This window comes from Corylus avellana, chromosome 3 (assembly GCF_965113065.1).
Source record: "Corylus avellana chromosome 3, dhCorAvel1.hap1.2, whole genome shotgun sequence".
Lineage (NCBI taxonomy): Eukaryota > Viridiplantae > Streptophyta > Magnoliopsida > Fagales > Betulaceae > Corylus > Corylus avellana.
The window spans coordinates 26,638,226-26,656,180 of record NC_142492.1 but is presented as its reverse complement, the minus strand read 5'-3'; the positions used below and the strand labels follow the sequence as shown (position 1 = coordinate 26,656,180).

Here is a 17,955-nt window from a genome sequence, read left to right as displayed (position 1 = left end):
ATAAAAAAATCCGTTTTAAATGGAAATTTCATTTTTTTAAAATTAAAAAAAATTCGTTTAAACAAAAAATTTTTTTAAAAAAAATTGTGTTTTTTTTAAATTTAAATTTTTTCGTTTTTTTAAAAGAATTATTATTATTTTTTTCAAATTTATAGGGGTATTTCTATCTTATTGTAAAATATATATGAGCATTTTTATCTTTTTCCTATAGAATTAAGGGATATTGACAATGTTTTGATAGTTTGGAGGGAACATTATCAATTAGATGATAATTTGAAGGAGTATGTGGACTTTACCAAAAACAAAAATTAAGGACAGAATAGGTGAAAATGTTCCTTGATTTGTAGGAAATAAGGTTTTCTAGGATTAAGAACCACCTATTTCAAATAAGTGGGCTCAATACTCAAAGTTATCCGATCAAACTCATGAGATCAATTATGTAAATATTCTATCTTAAAAGGTGAACTCTACGCCCTACTCTTTTAAATTACTCAAAAGTCAAGAGTAATGCTACATATACTATATCTCCATCCTTAATAAATTCATAATACTATGAAAAATTAATGAAAATTTTGAGATAAATCCCTTGGTTAACACCCAATTTTAGCTGCATGAGTCCTTTGCAAATTTGAAATACGTCATTCTGTTAGTTTTTAGGCCAAAAATGTGCCGTCTATTCATGTCACGTCAGCATTTTCGCCAAAATTTATTAAAATAATTTGTTTTAACTTTTCAATAATTTTAATTAAAAAGGAAAATCTTAAAAAAAAAAAAAAGCCAAAAAAGAAAATAGTGGGTTTTTTTATAAAGATTTTTCATTTTAATAAAAATTAATATTTAAATGTGATGTAGCAGAAATGCTAACTGACGTGGCACCAACAATGACACAATTTCGCCGAAAAACTAACAAAAGGACCCAATTCAAATTTTCCAAGGATTTTTGTGTTAAAACTTAAAATTGAAAAGAGAAATGCTTGGCTTCATTAAAAAGTTTTTCTTTTGGCCATTTTAATCCTAGGTGGCAAGGTCAATTTTTCATAAATCTATTAATTTATTGTTTAAAATCTTTTAATTTTAAAATGGACCATGCCACATAGGATTAAAATGACCAAAAGATGGACTTTTTAATAAAGCCAAACATTTCTCAATTGAAAAAAAAAAAAAAAACACTTTAGGTGTTATTTATTAAAGCAAAATAAAGAGAGAAATTGAGACAAGATATTTTATAGGTGGTCTGGTGTTAGACAGGGAAGACTCCAAAGAGCTGCATCTTACTCTTATTTCTGAACCATCAATTACAATACAAATGATCCATATTTATAAGAAATTGTGGTAGGTGAAGATAATACAAAATGGTAGGTAGAGCTAATATCAAATCAAATAAAAAAAAAAAAAAAAAAAAAAAATTCAAGGGCAAATAGACACCGTCAAATCAGCTAGTGGGATGGGATAAGATAATGGTGTAATACGTAGCATAATTCATTACATTTTACAAAAACTTGAAATTTTAGAGAATCTTAGGTTTTGTTTGTTTTGACGTGAAACTTCTTTTGAATTTTTTGCTTCTATTTTTTAATGTTTTGTACTCGGGAGGTCACTCGCTGCCGCTGGAGGACACCGAAATCCTCTACTAGAATTCATTGAAAGTTGCCGAACATTTTTAATTGCCCCCGGAGGTCGCGGCGAAATCTACCATCATAATTTGCTAGAAGTCGCCAACCTTTGCCAAAAAGGCCATCAATCATCACTAATCTTTCATACAAAGCAATTTTCAAATCAAATCATTTTTCAAGAAAATAAACTGAGCATTAGTCTCTCCAAATATATAGATCTTCCATTAATTATTGGAATGTCAATTGTCAATCCGATTAGTAGACCCGAGAGCAAGAGTGGATTTTATTGTCGATAAGATTCTCATATCTTTTATCTCTTTGTGAACTTTTCTTAAAGCTGCTTAGAAAAAAGAAAAAAAGAAAAAAAAAATTCTAAAAGAAAAGAAAAGACAAAAAAGGGAACCTACGCACTTCCGCTTTCGATTTGATTTTTAGGTGGAAAAAGGGACGAAACGGGACACCGGGTCACTTATAAAACCATCAATTGTCAACTATATGGATATATTTTATTAAAATGGGACCCATGAAGATACCATCTGTCCCTTCCTTTATATTTTTCCTTGGAATAATTATAATGCCTTGACATTATTTATATTTTATTTGAAACCCACTTCTCAAAGATATTGAGTGAATGAAAACAGCACGCGGCGTGCTTGTAAAATTTTTTTTTTTTAATTAAAAAAAAATAAAATTGCACAGGCGTGCTAAGCACTTCGTATGCTATGAATCAGGACTCAAAGATATAATATCAACACACCGTCAAGTAGTTTCAATGCAATTTTTATATGGTTAAGTAAATATTATAGCATTGGTTCGACTCTTGAAATAAAAAAAATTTATGTGTTAGTGTTAAATTATTATTATTTTTTCATAAGCTTGACTTTATAGAAAAAAAATAAATTTAATTATTTAATTAATACTTTAATATTTTTCTTCACGTATGCACTTAAATTTTCTTTTAGTTGGCGTTGATAAGGTCCAACACATAAAATATTTATTTTAAATAATTTTTTTTTCATTTTAATAAAATCAAATCATAATTCAACTCGACTCGAGTGAAGGCATGTAAGTCTCACTGTCTCACCATGTCTATTATTATTATATTTTTTTTTGGGCCGAAGCATGTAGCTGAACAACCAAATGGCGGTTGCCCCCCATCCCTATGAGTCTATGACTGTTGTTGCAAAGCGGACAAGGAAGGTACGTAAAGGTAGCATTCGTAACTTAGATTTTATATTAAAGACAATTTAATCATTATCAACAACAATAATTAAAGACAATTTAATTTGCAGGTGTATTCAAACAAACCAACAAACAATTGACAGATGTTTGAAGTTAAGCCCCATCATTTCAGGTGGAGAAATGTTTAGCTTCATTAAAAAGTTTATTTTTTTTTTTTTTGTCATTTTAATCTTAAGTGGTGTGATTCATTTTAAAATTAATAGATTTTAAACAATAAATTAATAAATTTTTAGAAAATTGTTCATGCCACCTAAGATTAAAAATGGCCAAAAGATAAACTTTTTAATGAAGTCAAGCATTTCTCTTTCCAATAAACTCCCCTTACATTTTGATTTGTAATATCGGCGTCAACTTTTTGAAAACCTACTAGAATTTACCCTAATTCATTTTTAAAAAGCTAAGACTTATATATATATATATAACTTTTGACACGCGTTAGTACGTGATCGAAATATTTATTGACGGGGTTCATTTACTCCATTCATTTTTATCGTTACATACATCAAACATTTTTTCTTTATTTGCTATTTTTTTTTTTTTTTTTTATACAAGCCTGACAGATTCATTATTTATTATCTATTTTCTTTTCATATTCTTTTGTGTGGGAGAGAGTGTAAAAGAAAGACGAAGAGGAAGAGAAAGAGAAAGAGTGAAAGAAAGAAATAGAGTAAAAAATAATAAAAAACTTTGTAATGTAAATAGTGAATAAGTAGAAGTGACTAATTATTGTTCACGTTATAAGGAAAAAAAAAATGTTAAAGTAGCTACTTTATTGGACATAAAAAAAAATTAGCTCATAATAGTTAAATTTAGTTATTATGGATTATTTGCCTGCTGGTTTTAAGAGTCAAAGCCTTGAAAATAAAATAAAGTAAAAAGCCTTGAAGCTGCTTTTACTTCCTAACCTGATCAGTAACCTCTCAATTTTTTTGCCCCCTTTTGAATGAATCCTCTTATACGAGCCGTGATTCATAGCACACGTGCAATTTTTTTTTTTTTTTTTATAATTAAAAAAAAAAAATTTTGCACACAGCATGCATAGCACGCCGTGTGCAGTTTTCATTCACCCTTCTTATACATGAATCAATCACGATAAATGTTACAAATACCAATTTTTATTTTTCTTTTTAAAAGTTATTTCACAAGTAATGGGTCATTATCCTATGAGATAAAAACAGATCAAGATCACTTGTAATTTCTTTAAAATTATAAATTTTCAAATTATAAAATTTAAGTCGATTTTATATATCGAAATGCCACGTATAAAAAATAAGGCATGATAAGTATAAAAACATAATTTGAAAAGTCATTGGGATTGGTTGATTAGATAGGTGAGAGGAAAAGGCAAGACAATGGTGGTCCGTGATGGGACGTGGAGGAAAGGGGCAAGTGATTGAGTTTTGATAGGGTTGTAATCAGAAGGAAAATGGAGAGGACCTGGTACAGATTCAAGTCCAGCCGTTGGGAATTCAATCTCCTGTAATGGATACTTTTTGGTCACAAATGCTAATAATCCTAAAATTTACATTAAACTCTTCATTTTTCTGTCATGGGAGAATTTCCAAGCTCTAACTCACCATCAACTGTCTGTTATCCTTCAAAGCCAATTCAGTTGCATTTCTGGCCTGTCCATTATTAGATGCCCAAAATATACAAATTTTAGTTCTGCAATAGCCACTATAGGTAAAATAAATAAATTGAAGGAAAAAAAGAAGAAGACAAAGAAAATTATATGGCACAAACAGACCCTAACCATTCAGGCGAAACACTAACAATGGATAAGGGGAGAGGTGGGGATGAATCCAATCAAATTAAGATTCCAAGAGGTTCCCATTGAGTTTATATTCTTCATCCATTTTTCATTCAGCTTTGACTATACATCTTCAAGTTTTTGATTCATCCATTATGAAGTAGTGTTATTTGATTAAAACATAGAGTAAATCTTGAATTAAAATTTGCACATCACCACCAACCTCAGATGAAGTGTAAACAATATTGGTCCAATTGGGGGATTTCAGCAACCCCAAAAATTTTTAAAACTCCTATAAAAATACCAATTTTATATACCCCAACCCCATCAAAATGTTTGATTTTTCAACCCATAACACAGGTCTTACATGTTTATAGCAACTAGGAAACTATTTTTTGTACATGCTGCACAAGATCATTCTCAAGCTTGCAACTTTACCAACGTTCAACAATATAAGCAATCACCAAAAATCAAATGACACAAATTCCATGAAATTACATGGCAGAGACAGATAGTAATAGAAGATTACTTGGTCAAGAAGCTCAGAATAATCACTAGGAAATGGCACATTAAAAGCAACCAAGACACTGCCATCCCCAGAAACCGAATTAGCCACGAATTTGAGACTTCTAGACGCCATGAATGCGTTGGCTCTTGGATGAGCAATATTCCCATCATTCTTCAATGGAAAAGTACAGGGCTTAACAATCTACAGTTTGTGAGAGCAAATCAGTCACAAATAAGAAGTGGGTAATGCAAAAAACAATGCTTTATGAATTATAAAGCTTAGAAGTTAACTTAAAATGACATTTTTCTAAGCAACGAAAGAGCAATGAAGAGAAGAGAATGTGCAGAGGTGAGAAAACTGAAAACTCTCTTGCCTTTGAAGTTGGAAGAGAAGGAAAAGCAATCAAAACCTTCGAAGTAATTGCAGTAATGGATAACGGCATTTTTTAACCACTGCTCCGTGCGTGCGTGAGACAGAGAGAGAGAGAGAGAGAGAGGCACGCAAAATGCATATTAGACTAGCACTACAAAAAAAACAAGGTTTAGTAACGCTTGGAATAGAGGCGCTTTAAGAAAACATCCCCTTATAGGGACGTTTTATTGTGTAAACGACACAAAATAAAATTAGCAACACCTGCGCAGAAAAACGTCCCCTTAATTCGGGACATTCCAATAGGACATGCCCCAATTTAGTTAATAAAGTGCGCTTGGCTGGCAAGCGCCCTTAATTCGGGACGCCTGCTATCTAGGCGCCCTTAATTAGGGGCGCCTAGCTGGTAGGCGCCTCTAATTAAGTGCGTCTGGCTGGCAAGCGCCCCTAATTAAGGGCGTTTGGCTGGCAAGCGCCCTTAATTCGGGACGCCTGCTATCCAGGCGCCCTTAATTCGGGACGCCTGCTATCCAGGCGCCCTTAATTAGGGGCGACTGCTAGCTAGGCGCCCTTAATTAAGTGCGCCTGGCTGGGAAGCAACCCTAATTAAGGGCGCCTGGCTGGGAAGCGCCCTTAATTCGGGATGCCTGCTATCCAGGCGCCCTTAATTAGGGGCGCCTGCCAGCTAGGCGCCCTTAATTAAGTGTGCCTGGCTGACAAGCACCCTTAATTCGGGACGCCTACTATCCAGGCGCCCTTAATTAGGGGCACCTGCCAGCTATACGCACTTAATTAAGTGCGTTTGGCTGGCAAGTGCCCTTAATTAAGTGCGCTTGGCTGGCAAGCGCCCCTAATTATGGGCACCTGGCTTGCAAGCGCTCTTAATTCGTGACGCCTGCTATCCAAGCGCCCTTAATTAGGGGCGCCTGCCAGCTAGGCGCCTTTAATTAAGTGCACCTGGCTGGCAAGCGCCCTTAATTAGAGGCGCTTGCCATCTAGGCGCCCTTAATTAGGGGCGTCTGCCAACTAGGTGCCCTTAATTAAGTGCACCTGGCTGGCAAGCACCCTTAATTAGGGGAGTTTGCCATCTAGGCGCCCTTAATTAGAGGCGCCTGCCAGCTAGGCGCCCTTTGTTAAGGGTGCCTAGTTGGTAGGCGCCCCTAATTAGGGATACTTGCCAGCCGGCGCACTTAAATAGGGGCGCCTGGATAGTAGGCGCACCGAAATTATTTTTGTTAGTGCGTGAGCTTAATTTTCCCTTCAATATTTTCCCTCTCCCCGTACAATATCTTTAATTCAAATAAATCTTATGAAATTTTTCGTTAATTCTAACCCAACGCCCACCCACTCACCACCGAATCCCTACCTATGAACTAGTCGCACGTACGTGATGGCTGGTTGATCCCGTCCGACTAAACAACCTTGGCGGACGGAATGTGGGTTTTAGTAGCGAAAGGATATAGTTTAATTTGATGGTCGGGGTTGTAATGTAAAGTTGGTAGTTGATAGGGGTATATGGTAATCGAGTGGTCGTAGTTCATTGGGGGGAAATGATAATTAATACCCATAAAATTTACAAATTATTATTATTATTTTATTTTTTATTTTTAAATATGGGTTGGTTGCCGGTTGGTAGCCACAGGGGTGGCCAAGGAGCCATCCTGGTGGCTTGCCGCCACCCTCGACCCATTGGGGTGGCGCGCAGCCACCCTTGGCCACCCTGGGGTGCCTTGCGTGCCACTCCGCAAGTGGGGTGGCCGTCGAGCCACTCCCAGATTTTGCTGGGGGTGGCCGTGCACCACCCCCAGCCCCCAACCAAATTAATCAACGATGGCCCAAAGGCCACCCCCACCTAAGGGGTGGGACGCGGGCCACCCCATGGTGGCTAGGGGTGGCCGCACGCCACTCTCGGCCATTTCTAGGGGTGGCTTGTTGGCCACCCCCTCCGATCCCTGCCCTCATTGTTTTTTTAATATTAAAATTAATTTATATATTTAATATATTTATTTACTTTTAAATAAGAATGACATGTATTTATTGGTAATGATGTGATACACTAATGGAATCCGTTAACTACTTTGACAGAATTTAATTGATTACAGGAATTAAATTATTATTGTGGCCTATCCCGATAATTTCTGAATTAGTATTATTTTTGTTTTCATATCACATAGATGAATTTTTAATCTAGACAACCACATTAACTGATTTTGCATTTATATATTTTTTAGTTTAAGTCTCTTTTAAATGTATTTTAATTTTTGTATTTACTGTTTATTTTTATAAATAAATTTATAAGTGTTTTTTAATTTTAATATATTCATATTTTTTGTTTTTGCGAGCGGGAACTTAATTTTCCTTTTGATTCCTCAGCTCCCGCTCTAAGACTTAATTTCTCCCTCAATATATATTTTCCCTAACCTCTCCCTGAGTGGCCCGCCAGTCCCCCCTCTCTGCATCAGGATATATATATATATATCCTGATATATATTTTTGATCCCTAGCCTCTCCCCTCTCCCTCAATATATATCGATCCATATCTCTCTCTACAGCGCCAGTTGCCCCTCTCTCAATCTCGATTTTCCTATCTCTCTCTCCGGCGCCCAGTGACCCGCACGGTTGGCCAACCCACCGGCCATCTTCTCTAGTCGAAACCGGCCTGCCTCTCTCTACGTTCCTGTACTAGTGAGTCTCTCTCTGTCTCTGTTTTTCTTTGTATCTGCTGTCTCTTTAAGTTGTCGATTTAGGATTCTAATAGTCAGATTTTTGATGTATTATGATTTTTAGGAGAATTAGAGATTTTAAATCCAGCAAATTTTTCTCTGCTTTTAGGGTGTAGTTGGTTTGTTGAATGCAGTAATCACAATTTTGAAGAATCTCCGTGGTTGTCTTGTAGTGTTCTTTCAGATTTAATTCAGTTTTGATTTCACTGTGCAGTTCGTTCGTAATACCTTCTCTTTTTTTTTTTCTTTTCTTTTTTTAATTTTATTGTTTTTCCTTATCCTTTATTAGCATGTTCCTTTGTTTTTCCTCTTCATTGGTAGTGCCAGAATAGTCTGCTTTACTATCCAAAATTACTCGTCGAGATTGGTGCCATTTTTTGAATTTTAATTGTCTTATCCACCAGATAGATCTTATCTTTGCCATAAAATTTATCTTATCATCAGGAAATTATTAGTCAATCATCTGATTTTCGAAAAAAAATAAGTTTTAAAGTATTTTTCTCATGATAATTAAGGTGCCACTTTCAACTAACAAAAATCTTTTCACACATACTAGCTAGAAATTTGAGATCAAATAATATTTTCATTTGGAGAAAATACTTTGCACGGATGTGTTGAAAAGGGTAGAAAAATATATAGCATCATCAATAGTGATCTACTCCATTGAAGTCCCTTTCTACTGCTAAATTTTGACTACTGTATCATTTTGAAATTTGTTTATGGGCACTAGGTAAAACAGTAAAGAAAATTTATTTTAGAGTCAAAACCAAATAAGGCAAATCTAAACTCTTAGCTAATCATCGATCTTGCAATCTAAGGAAAAGGTGTCTCAAATAATAATCAGTAAGAGTAAGACATGCCTCCCAAAAAGTTATCTGCTCCAAAAAATTAAATTCTAAGCATTTCACCATGTAACATATCAATTTCCTCAATACAAACATTGAGGACAAAGTTGTATGTGATTAACTTGTATATTTAATTTGTGTATGCATGTGTTTATTTTTTCAAAAACACTATAATATTGTAAGTCTTTATGAGTCGATTAGTTGGTGCGTAACACTTTTCCATATTCTATATAAATATAGGAGAAGATGAGGGCTCTGAGTTCACAAGACACTGCAGTAAGCTCAAGCTTGACACATGGATCAATAAATTGGGCAACTGACGACGCTTATGACAAGGTCATGGAAAATGCAGAATACACTGGCCGTTTACGAGCAATATATAATTTTTGTGAACTCTTTTAAGAGGTGGTACACTTTTTGTTTATGATATCGTTTTGGTTATTTTATTTCATATCTATGGTACAATTTTTGTTAACTCTTTAAGATGTGGTACAGTTTGTGTTTATGACATCATCATTTTGGATTTAGATGTCTTATGAGATATGAGATTGTATATATGGATTAGATATGTATTGTGAGATATATATATATATATATATATATATATATATATATATATATATATATAAAAGATTGTATGAGATTGATGAATGGAGAAAATATTTATGGATTAATTCAATATTTATGGAGAAAATACGCAATACAATATTGTATTGCGTATTGTATATCAGGAGAATATAAAAAATATATATGGATTGCATGGGAAAAATATTTTCTCTATATATTAATTATTGAAGGTGCTTTGCGGCGTAGAAGTGCTCCCATATAGAAATAGGGGCCCTTTACACGCAAGCGCCCCCTTTCTTGCCCACCTGAGCGCTCCATTTTTATAATGAGGGCGCTTCCTAGGTAAGTGCCCCCATTTAAAACAGGGGGCGCTTCCTAGGCAAGCGCCCCCATTTAAAAAAGGGGCGCTTCCTAGGCAAGCGACCCCTTTTAAAAAAGGGGCGCCTCCTAGGCAAGCGACCCCTTTTAAAAAAGGGGGGCGCTTGCCTAGGAAGCGCCCTCATTCTAAAATTGGGGCGCTTGATTAGGAAGCGCCCCCTTTTTTAACTGGGGGCGTTTGCCTAGGAAGCGCCCCCTTTTTTAAATGGGGGCGTTTGCCTAGGAAGCGCCCCCATTTAAAAACGGGGGCGCTTGCCTAGAAAGTGCCCCCATTTAAAAAAGGGGGCGCTTGCCTAGGAAGTGCCCCCATTTAAAAAAAGGGGCGCTTGCCTAGGAAGTGCCCCCATTTAAAAAAGGGTGCGCTTCCCTAGGAAGCGTCCCCATTTTAAAAATGGGGCGTTTTTCACAACTAAGCGCCCCCTTTTAAAAAAGGGGGCGCTTTGTTCCAAACGTCCCCTTTTTGAGGCGCTCTTTAGTAAAAAAACGTCTCAATCTTAAATTCTAGTCGCCATAAAAACCGACGTGTCCCAAGTGCCCCTAATCAAGCGTTGCGAAATCAATAGGGACATTTTTTTGGCCAAAAATGCCCCAAATAACCATGTCGTTAAACCTTGTTTTTTTTGTGGTGTAGAAAGTATATAAATGCCAAGAGAACTCCCAACACTTTCGAATTTTTTTTTTTCAGAATTTAATTTCCAAATGCTTTGTCACGATGTAATTGAATTTAGAGAAATGCTATAATCTAAAAAAAAAATTTATATTAGATTATAGCATTTCTAATATAAAATATATCAAAAAAATGAGTGACGGCATAAAATGGTTTGCAACTTTTGGCAATCTCGGTAGAAGTTCGGCAAATATTGGCAGTTTGAGAAAGATAAACTTCAACTTAAAAAATGTTTTACACATTTTAAAAATGAAAACTATTTTCTGAACGAATGTATCATCATCTCATGTGATTTATTTTTTTAGTAAATAAAAGCATTTGAAAAACAAAATTTTGGAAAAGTCTTTGGGAAATAGCATTTCTGCCAAGTCTCAATGGTTTGCTCATTTGAGTAATACAAGAGTTTGCTAAAAAAAAAAAAAAAAAAAAAAAAGGTGTAATATAAGAGTATAATTATTTGAGAGAGAGAGAATTAAGAGAAAAGGATCTTAATTTATTTTTCAAGAGAATACATAGATAGATAGAATTAGAGACCGACAGTTCTTTTACAAGTAGTAAATCAACAGAAGTATTAATACATGCATAATGGTCGTGTCCAAGGTATATATATATATATATAGTTAATTATAAATAACGTTTCATGTATTCCTCGACAGAAGTGTAGTGAATCTCTGGATAAAGCTGAGAAGCTTCTCCTGCATCCTTTCCAATCTCGAAATTTGCAAGACATCCCTCGTAACAAACATGATAGTAATGTATTAATCCAACTTGCTCCGCATACTCTTGTCCTTAATTTAGCAAACATGAAGAAAACAACACAAAGTCAGGAAACTTTAAAGAAAAGAAAAAAAAAATCCAAACATAATTAAAACCATTCATATATATATTGAGACCATTGATATATCATATGGGAAGCAATCAAAATCATATATATATATATATATATATATATATATATATATTTGGTTGGAGTACGTTGCTAATTTTTAAATATTTGGGGCAAAAAAAAAAAAAAAAAGTGGTATAGCTTCATGGTGTAAAATGGATTGTGCAAATTATAACAAAATGATAGTTTGAAAGAGCCAAATGTCTCAACTTAAAGTTTAAAGGTGTATTTGCAAGAAGAGTATTTATTAATTTAGAGTGTTAAGTCCTAAAAGGATTTCTATCCTTTCCAATTAATTATCATGATCATAGGTAATTATCTTTCAAAATATCCTTGAGATTAAACTCCATAATTTTAAATTAGTATTTTTGAGCTACTTAATTACACATGAAGTATCCACTAGTATAAAATCAAAGAGGCACCAATCTCACCTTCTATGGAAGCTAGGAAGTCTTCCTTGGATATCGAAGACTTGTGCAAGTCGTGGCCAATAAGTTTCTCCCAAATCTCAACAACTTCTCTTTGAGATAAAATGTTTTTTGGGGGCCTAATATATACTGTCTTGTTAAGAGTTCGAGGATCATCTATGGTTTTGATAGTGTACATGGCTATGTCATCTTCATCAACATAAATTGCTGCCAAATTAAGACAAGGAATATTATATATTAATTCATGTACAACTAATTAATGAAACAAAAATATAGATAACATATAGGAAATATTTAAATTAAAGCACAATAGAACCAATATAAAGCAACAATGAATTTGAATACATTAATGATTTATATATAATTGGTTATGATTTTTACTGAGCCCTCATAACTGGTTATGATTTTTTTTTTTTTTTTCTAAAAATATTACCCTTTTTAGGCTTTCAACACTATATATACAATAATACAAGCAAGGGTGGACCCACTTTAATAGTGTGGGGGGGGGGGGGGGGGGGGGGGTTGGGGGCGTGGGGGAATTTTTTTTTTTTTAAAAAAAAATTCTTATAAAAATGTTATTTTCTAGACATAAATATTTTCAAAACGGGTAATTTGTAAGAAACTCCTATAAACCACATTTTAAAAGCGACATATGTCCTTTGAAAATACATGTGAAAAATACATGCTATTGAAAAAAATATCAATTTCTCATTAGCTAAGAACACGTGTCACTTTTAGAAGCTGGTTTGTAAGAAATTTGTGTCATTAATTTCTATACTATGGACAAACTAAAAAAAAAAAAAAATTGTATTCAAAAGGGATTAATTGAATTAAGTTAATTCTTTTTAACATCTAACTTTCGTATATCGTTATGACTTAGGACTTGGTATGAAATTAATTTTAATAAGACTATTTTTATTTTACATAAACGGGTGTAAATTTGAACTACTCACACAAAAGAAATAAAAAAAAAAAAATTATGATTTCCCCCATGAATACAAGAGGGAAAGGTAGTTTCTCTTAAGGAAATACCTTTGGCGTTGCCGTCTCCCAACAAAAGCACAGAATCCCTTGAAGGAAGGATCTTACCGGGTTGGCACAGACCGCCAAGAAAGTAACCAGCAAAACAGTTTGCGGAAATAAACGTAAAAGGTATCTTTGCGTCTTGGATGGCTTTCCTTACCACCATTTTGTCATCAAATGTCACTCTTCCTGGTTCTAATGCATCCGCCATTCTCGCCGGATCGGTGCCGAACTCCGACGGCAAAAATCTCTGTCAATATTATTATACTCACTTCTCACCTTTATATATATTATATTATATTATAGAGAGAGGGAGAGAGACAGAGAGATGGTGTTATGTACCTTAACATTACCAGCCTCTTTGATTGCATCAACAAGCTTAAGTTGAAGGAGAATTTGGTGGCTCCGGATGTGGACGCCGGAGATTGCACTGATAACAACATCCACTAATTTGACGGCATTGACTAGGCTCTGGTAGTCGGCAAAGGAACCGGACACAAGATGAGCTCCTTGCTCCTTGAACGACAAAAGCATTTGAACTTTGTCAATGTCCACACCAATCTCGGGTCTATGAAGCACGTATGTCTCGTGCCCTTGACCTAAACTTGCCTTCACCAACCTCTTTCCAAGATACCCAGTTCCCCCTACAATCAGTACTTTACTCTTTTCCATCTCTCTCTCTCTCTCCTCTCGGATCTCCTGCTCGATCTCCATGGCTATGGCTTTTTTATAGTAAAATGTTGTTTGTTTGTGGTATTGAGTTCAAAAGATATGTTCGGTTTGCTTGACACTTGGGCTAAATTTGACGCCTTGGAGTGCGGTTGTTTAAGTTATCAAAAATATTTTTTTGTGGTAGCTAGCTACGTTACATTACATCATCTACTGAGAATTTGTTGCTTTGTCTTCAAATCTAAATAAGGTACCTTTTTCTTTCTTTCTTTCTTTCTTTCTTTTTTTTTTTTTTTTTTTTTTTTTTTTTCAGATTTTAGTTATATGGATCCAACAAGCCTTCTTGGTCATGCTGCTTAATTATTCTATACCATTTATACATAATTAATGTGCCAATAAAAGTTTGGTTCTCAATCAATTTACTTTTGAGTCCAATCAAGCAATTGCTCAGTAAGCCGCGACGCTTTGGTTTTCTTAATGATCGCCTCATTTAACCGACCAATTTTTGCTGGTTTCTTTGTTACTTTGTATTTACACATACCATCCTCAAGTTGTTTTAGGGTTGTTGTTTGGGTTGTCAACCAATTTTATGTAATAATAATAAAAAAAAAAAAAATAGCTCTCGAACCTAATCAGGTAATTAGTCGTCATTTAACAAACAAAGTCATGTAAAGAGAGTGGAGGAGAGTAATAAAGGGAGAAAGATCCTTCTTGTTTCAAAGGAAATGAAACAAGAGCTTTTTACAATGATAGAATGATCTAAAAAAAAAAAAAAAAGTGAAATGACCAATCTATAAGGGGGTCCATCTAGAAGAGAAAACACTGTCAGGCCTAAAGCATGTTGCTGAACAACCAAATTAATCGTGGTTGGGTCCTCTGACTATTGTTCCAAAGCGGTCAAGATTGGTAACCTGCAATCAAAGAAAGAACAGTACTAGTTTCTAGCTGATGTGGTAATGTGGCATTCATATATATGAAGTAGCAATTTAACATAATTAATTTGTCGGTGCTCCTCAATTTAACATAATTAATTTGTCGGTGCTCCTCCTTTAATGGCATCCGTCGGTTGCTGTTCACATAAGACGGATTCGTTGCCTGCTTCACAAATCGTTTTGTGCGTTTATTTTCTTAGCTTTTAGCGCAAAATACAGAAGATTAGATTATTTTTTTGATTAATTTTTGATTTGTTGTTTTTATTTTTAACATTGTATTTTTGTTTGAATCGTTTTGTGCTTCAAAAAAAAAAAAAAAAAAAAAAAAAGAGTCAACATTTCCCTCAAACTACCACCCAATTGACAATGTCTTTTTCCAAAACTACTAAAATATATATTGTCAATGTCTCTCAATGATGAAACTACCCTTAATAAAATAAATACTAAAACTTCTAAAAAAAACCTAAAACTAAAAAATAAAATAAAAAAATTCAAGGGGTTGGCCAAATTTAAAATTAAAAAAAATCCTTTTTATATTAAAAAAAATTAAAATTTTCGGTTTTTTTATAAAAATTGAAAATTTTCGTTTAATTTTTAATTTTTGTTTTATAATTTTTTAAATATAAAATTGAAATTTTCGATTTTTTTTTATAAAAATTAAAATTTTTCGTTTTATTTTTTAATTTTGTTTTATAATTTTTTTAAATAAAAAAAAAAATCCGTTTTAAAAAAATTTAAAATTTCTGTTTTAAAAAAAGAATATTTTTTAAATGGAAATTTCATTTTTAAAAAATTAAAAAAATTCGTTTAAACAAATAAAAAATTTTTAAAAAAAAAAGTTTTTTTTTTAATTTAAAATTTTTCATTTTTTTAAAAGAATTATTTTTTTTTTTTTCAAATTTATAGGGTATTTCTATTATATATATATATATATATATATATATATATATATATAGCATTTTTATCTTTTTGCTATAGCCGTGGAAGATATTGACAATGTTTTGGTAGTTTTGGGTAGAGGTGTCAACCCGGTCCGGTTTCCCAGTTTTTGGCCAAAACCGGAACCGGGACCCCGGTTAACTGGAGTCCCGGTTCCGATTTTACCCAGTCCGGTAACCGGTTTTTGAAAAAAATTAGTGTTTGGGGCTTATTTTAGGTATTGGGCCTAAAATAAGCCCATTATTTTTTTCATAAGTTAGTCATTTAAAAAAAAACTATTAATCTTTTTGTCTAAATTAAAGAGGCTTTATTGTGATTGTTCCAAATAATTAAAAAATAAACCTAAAAAATCAATGTTTTTGCCTATATGAGCCTTAGAAATAAAAATTCAAATTTTTTAAAATACCCTAAAAATCATTTTAAAACCTTCAAAACCGGAAAAGTGAGAAACATAATTGCCTAAAGTCCTAAACGCTGCGTAAAAGACTAAAAGAATTAAAAATATATATATATATATATATATATAAATAATAAAATAAGACCCGGTTCCGGTTTTCCCGGTTTTAACCGGGTGCCAAAAACCGGGACCGGAACCGGGGTCCTGGTTTTTTTTTTTTTGGCAACCAGAATCGGAACCGGTTCCCGGTTTCCCGGTTTCCGGTTTTCCGATCCCGGTTCCGGTTTCCCAGTTATTTTTGACATCCCTAATTTTGAGGGAACATTATCAATTAGATGGTAGTTTAAAGGAGTATATGAATTTTACCAAAAACAAAAATTAAGGGCAAAATAGGTGAAGATGTTCCTTGATTTGTAGGAAATAAGGTTTTCTAGGATTAAGAACCACCTATTTCAAATAAGTGGGCTCAATACTCTAAGTTATCCGATCAAACTCATGATATTAATTATGTAAATATTCTATTTCAAAAGGTGAACTCTACGCCCTACTCTTTTAAATTACTCAAGAGTAATGCTACATATACTATATCTGCATCCTTAATAAATTCATAATGCTATGAAAAATTAATGAAAATTTTGAGATAAATCCCTTGGTTAACTCCCAATTTTAGCTGCATGAGTCCTTTGCAAATTTGAAATAAGTCATTCCATTAGTTTTTAGGCCAAAATTGTGCCGTTTATTCGTGTCACGTCAGCATTTTCGCCAAAACTTATTAAAATGTTTTAACTTTTCAATAATTTTAAATAAAAAGGAAAATCTTAAAAAAAAAAAACAAAAAAAAAAAACCAAAAAAGAAAATAGTGGGTTTTTTTATAAAGATTTTTCATTTTAATAAAAATCAATATTTAAATGTGATGTAGCAGAAATGCTAACTGACGTGGCACCAACAACGACACAATTTTGCCAGAAAACTAACAAAAGGACCCAATTCAAATTTGCAAAGGATTTTTGAGTTAAAACTTAAAATTGAAAAAAAAAAACACACTTTAGGTGTTATTTATAAAAGCAAAATAAATAGAGAAATTGAGACAAGATATTTTACAAATGATTTGGTGTTAGACAAGGAAGACTCCAAAGAGCTACATCTTACTCTTATTTCTGAATGATCAATTACAATACAAATGATCTATATTTATAAGAAATTATGGTAGGTGGAGATAATACAAAATGGTAGCTAGAGCTAATATCAAATCAAATTAAAAATAAATAAATAAATAAAAGGGTAGAAGCACACTGTCAAATCAGCTAGTGAGATGAGATAAGATGATAGTGTAGTATGTAGCAACATTCATTACATTTTACAAAAACTTGAAATTCTAGAAAATCTTAGGTCTTGTTTGTTTTGACGTGAAACTTCTTTTGAATTTTTTTCTTCTATTTTTTAATGTTTTGTACACGGGGAGGTCACTTGCTGCCCCCGGAGGACACCGAAATCCTCTACTAGAGTTCACTGAAAGTCGCTGAACGTTTTTAATTGTCCCCGGTGGTCGCGTTGAAATGAAATCTACCATCATAATTTGCAAGAAGTCGCCAACCCTTGCCAAAAAGGCCATCAATCATCACTAATTTTTCATACAAACCAATTTTCAAATCAAATCATTTTTCAAACTGAGCATTAATCTCTCCAATATCAATATATATATATATATATATATATATATATATATATATATATATATATATATCTTCCATTAATTATTGGGATGTCAATCCGATTAGTAGACCCGAGATCACGAGTGGATTTTATTGTCGATAAGAGCCTACGCACTTCCACCTTCAAGCTGCTTTCGATTTGATTTTTAGGTGGAAAAAGGGCGAATCGGGTCACCGGGTCCCTTAGCAAAGCATCAATTGTCAACTATATGGATATAGGTTATTAAAATGGGCCCCATGAAAGATACCATCTGTCCCTTTCTTTATATTTTTTCCTTGGAGTAATTATAATGCCTTGACATTATT

The 17,955-nt window shown here is 33.5% G+C and overlaps 2 protein-coding genes across 2 annotated transcripts; both read right to left on the bottom strand.

The window, feature by feature from the left end:
- Positions 1-4,179: 4,179 nt before the first annotated feature.
- Positions 4,180-5,603, bottom strand: LOC132175490 (uncharacterized). Its single transcript, XM_059587453.2, has 3 exons — positions 5,487-5,603; positions 5,135-5,314; positions 4,180-4,480 (listed from the first exon to the last, which is right to left on the bottom strand). The coding sequence occupies exons 1-3, from the start codon at positions 5,553-5,555 to the stop codon at positions 4,424-4,426; spliced, it is 306 nt and encodes a 101-aa protein (XP_059443436.2). The 5' UTR covers positions 5,556-5,603; the 3' UTR covers positions 4,180-4,423.
- Positions 5,604-11,197: 5,594 nt separating this feature from the next.
- LOC132175489 (bifunctional pinoresinol-lariciresinol reductase) lies at positions 11,198-13,736 on the bottom strand. Its single transcript, XM_059587452.2, has 4 exons — positions 13,342-13,736; positions 13,009-13,249; positions 11,980-12,183; positions 11,198-11,450 (listed from the first exon to the last, which is right to left on the bottom strand). The coding sequence occupies exons 1-4, from the start codon at positions 13,711-13,713 to the stop codon at positions 11,287-11,289; spliced, it is 981 nt and encodes a 326-aa protein (XP_059443435.2). The 5' UTR covers positions 13,714-13,736; the 3' UTR covers positions 11,198-11,286.
- Between the last annotated feature and the right edge of the window lie 4,219 nt (positions 13,737-17,955).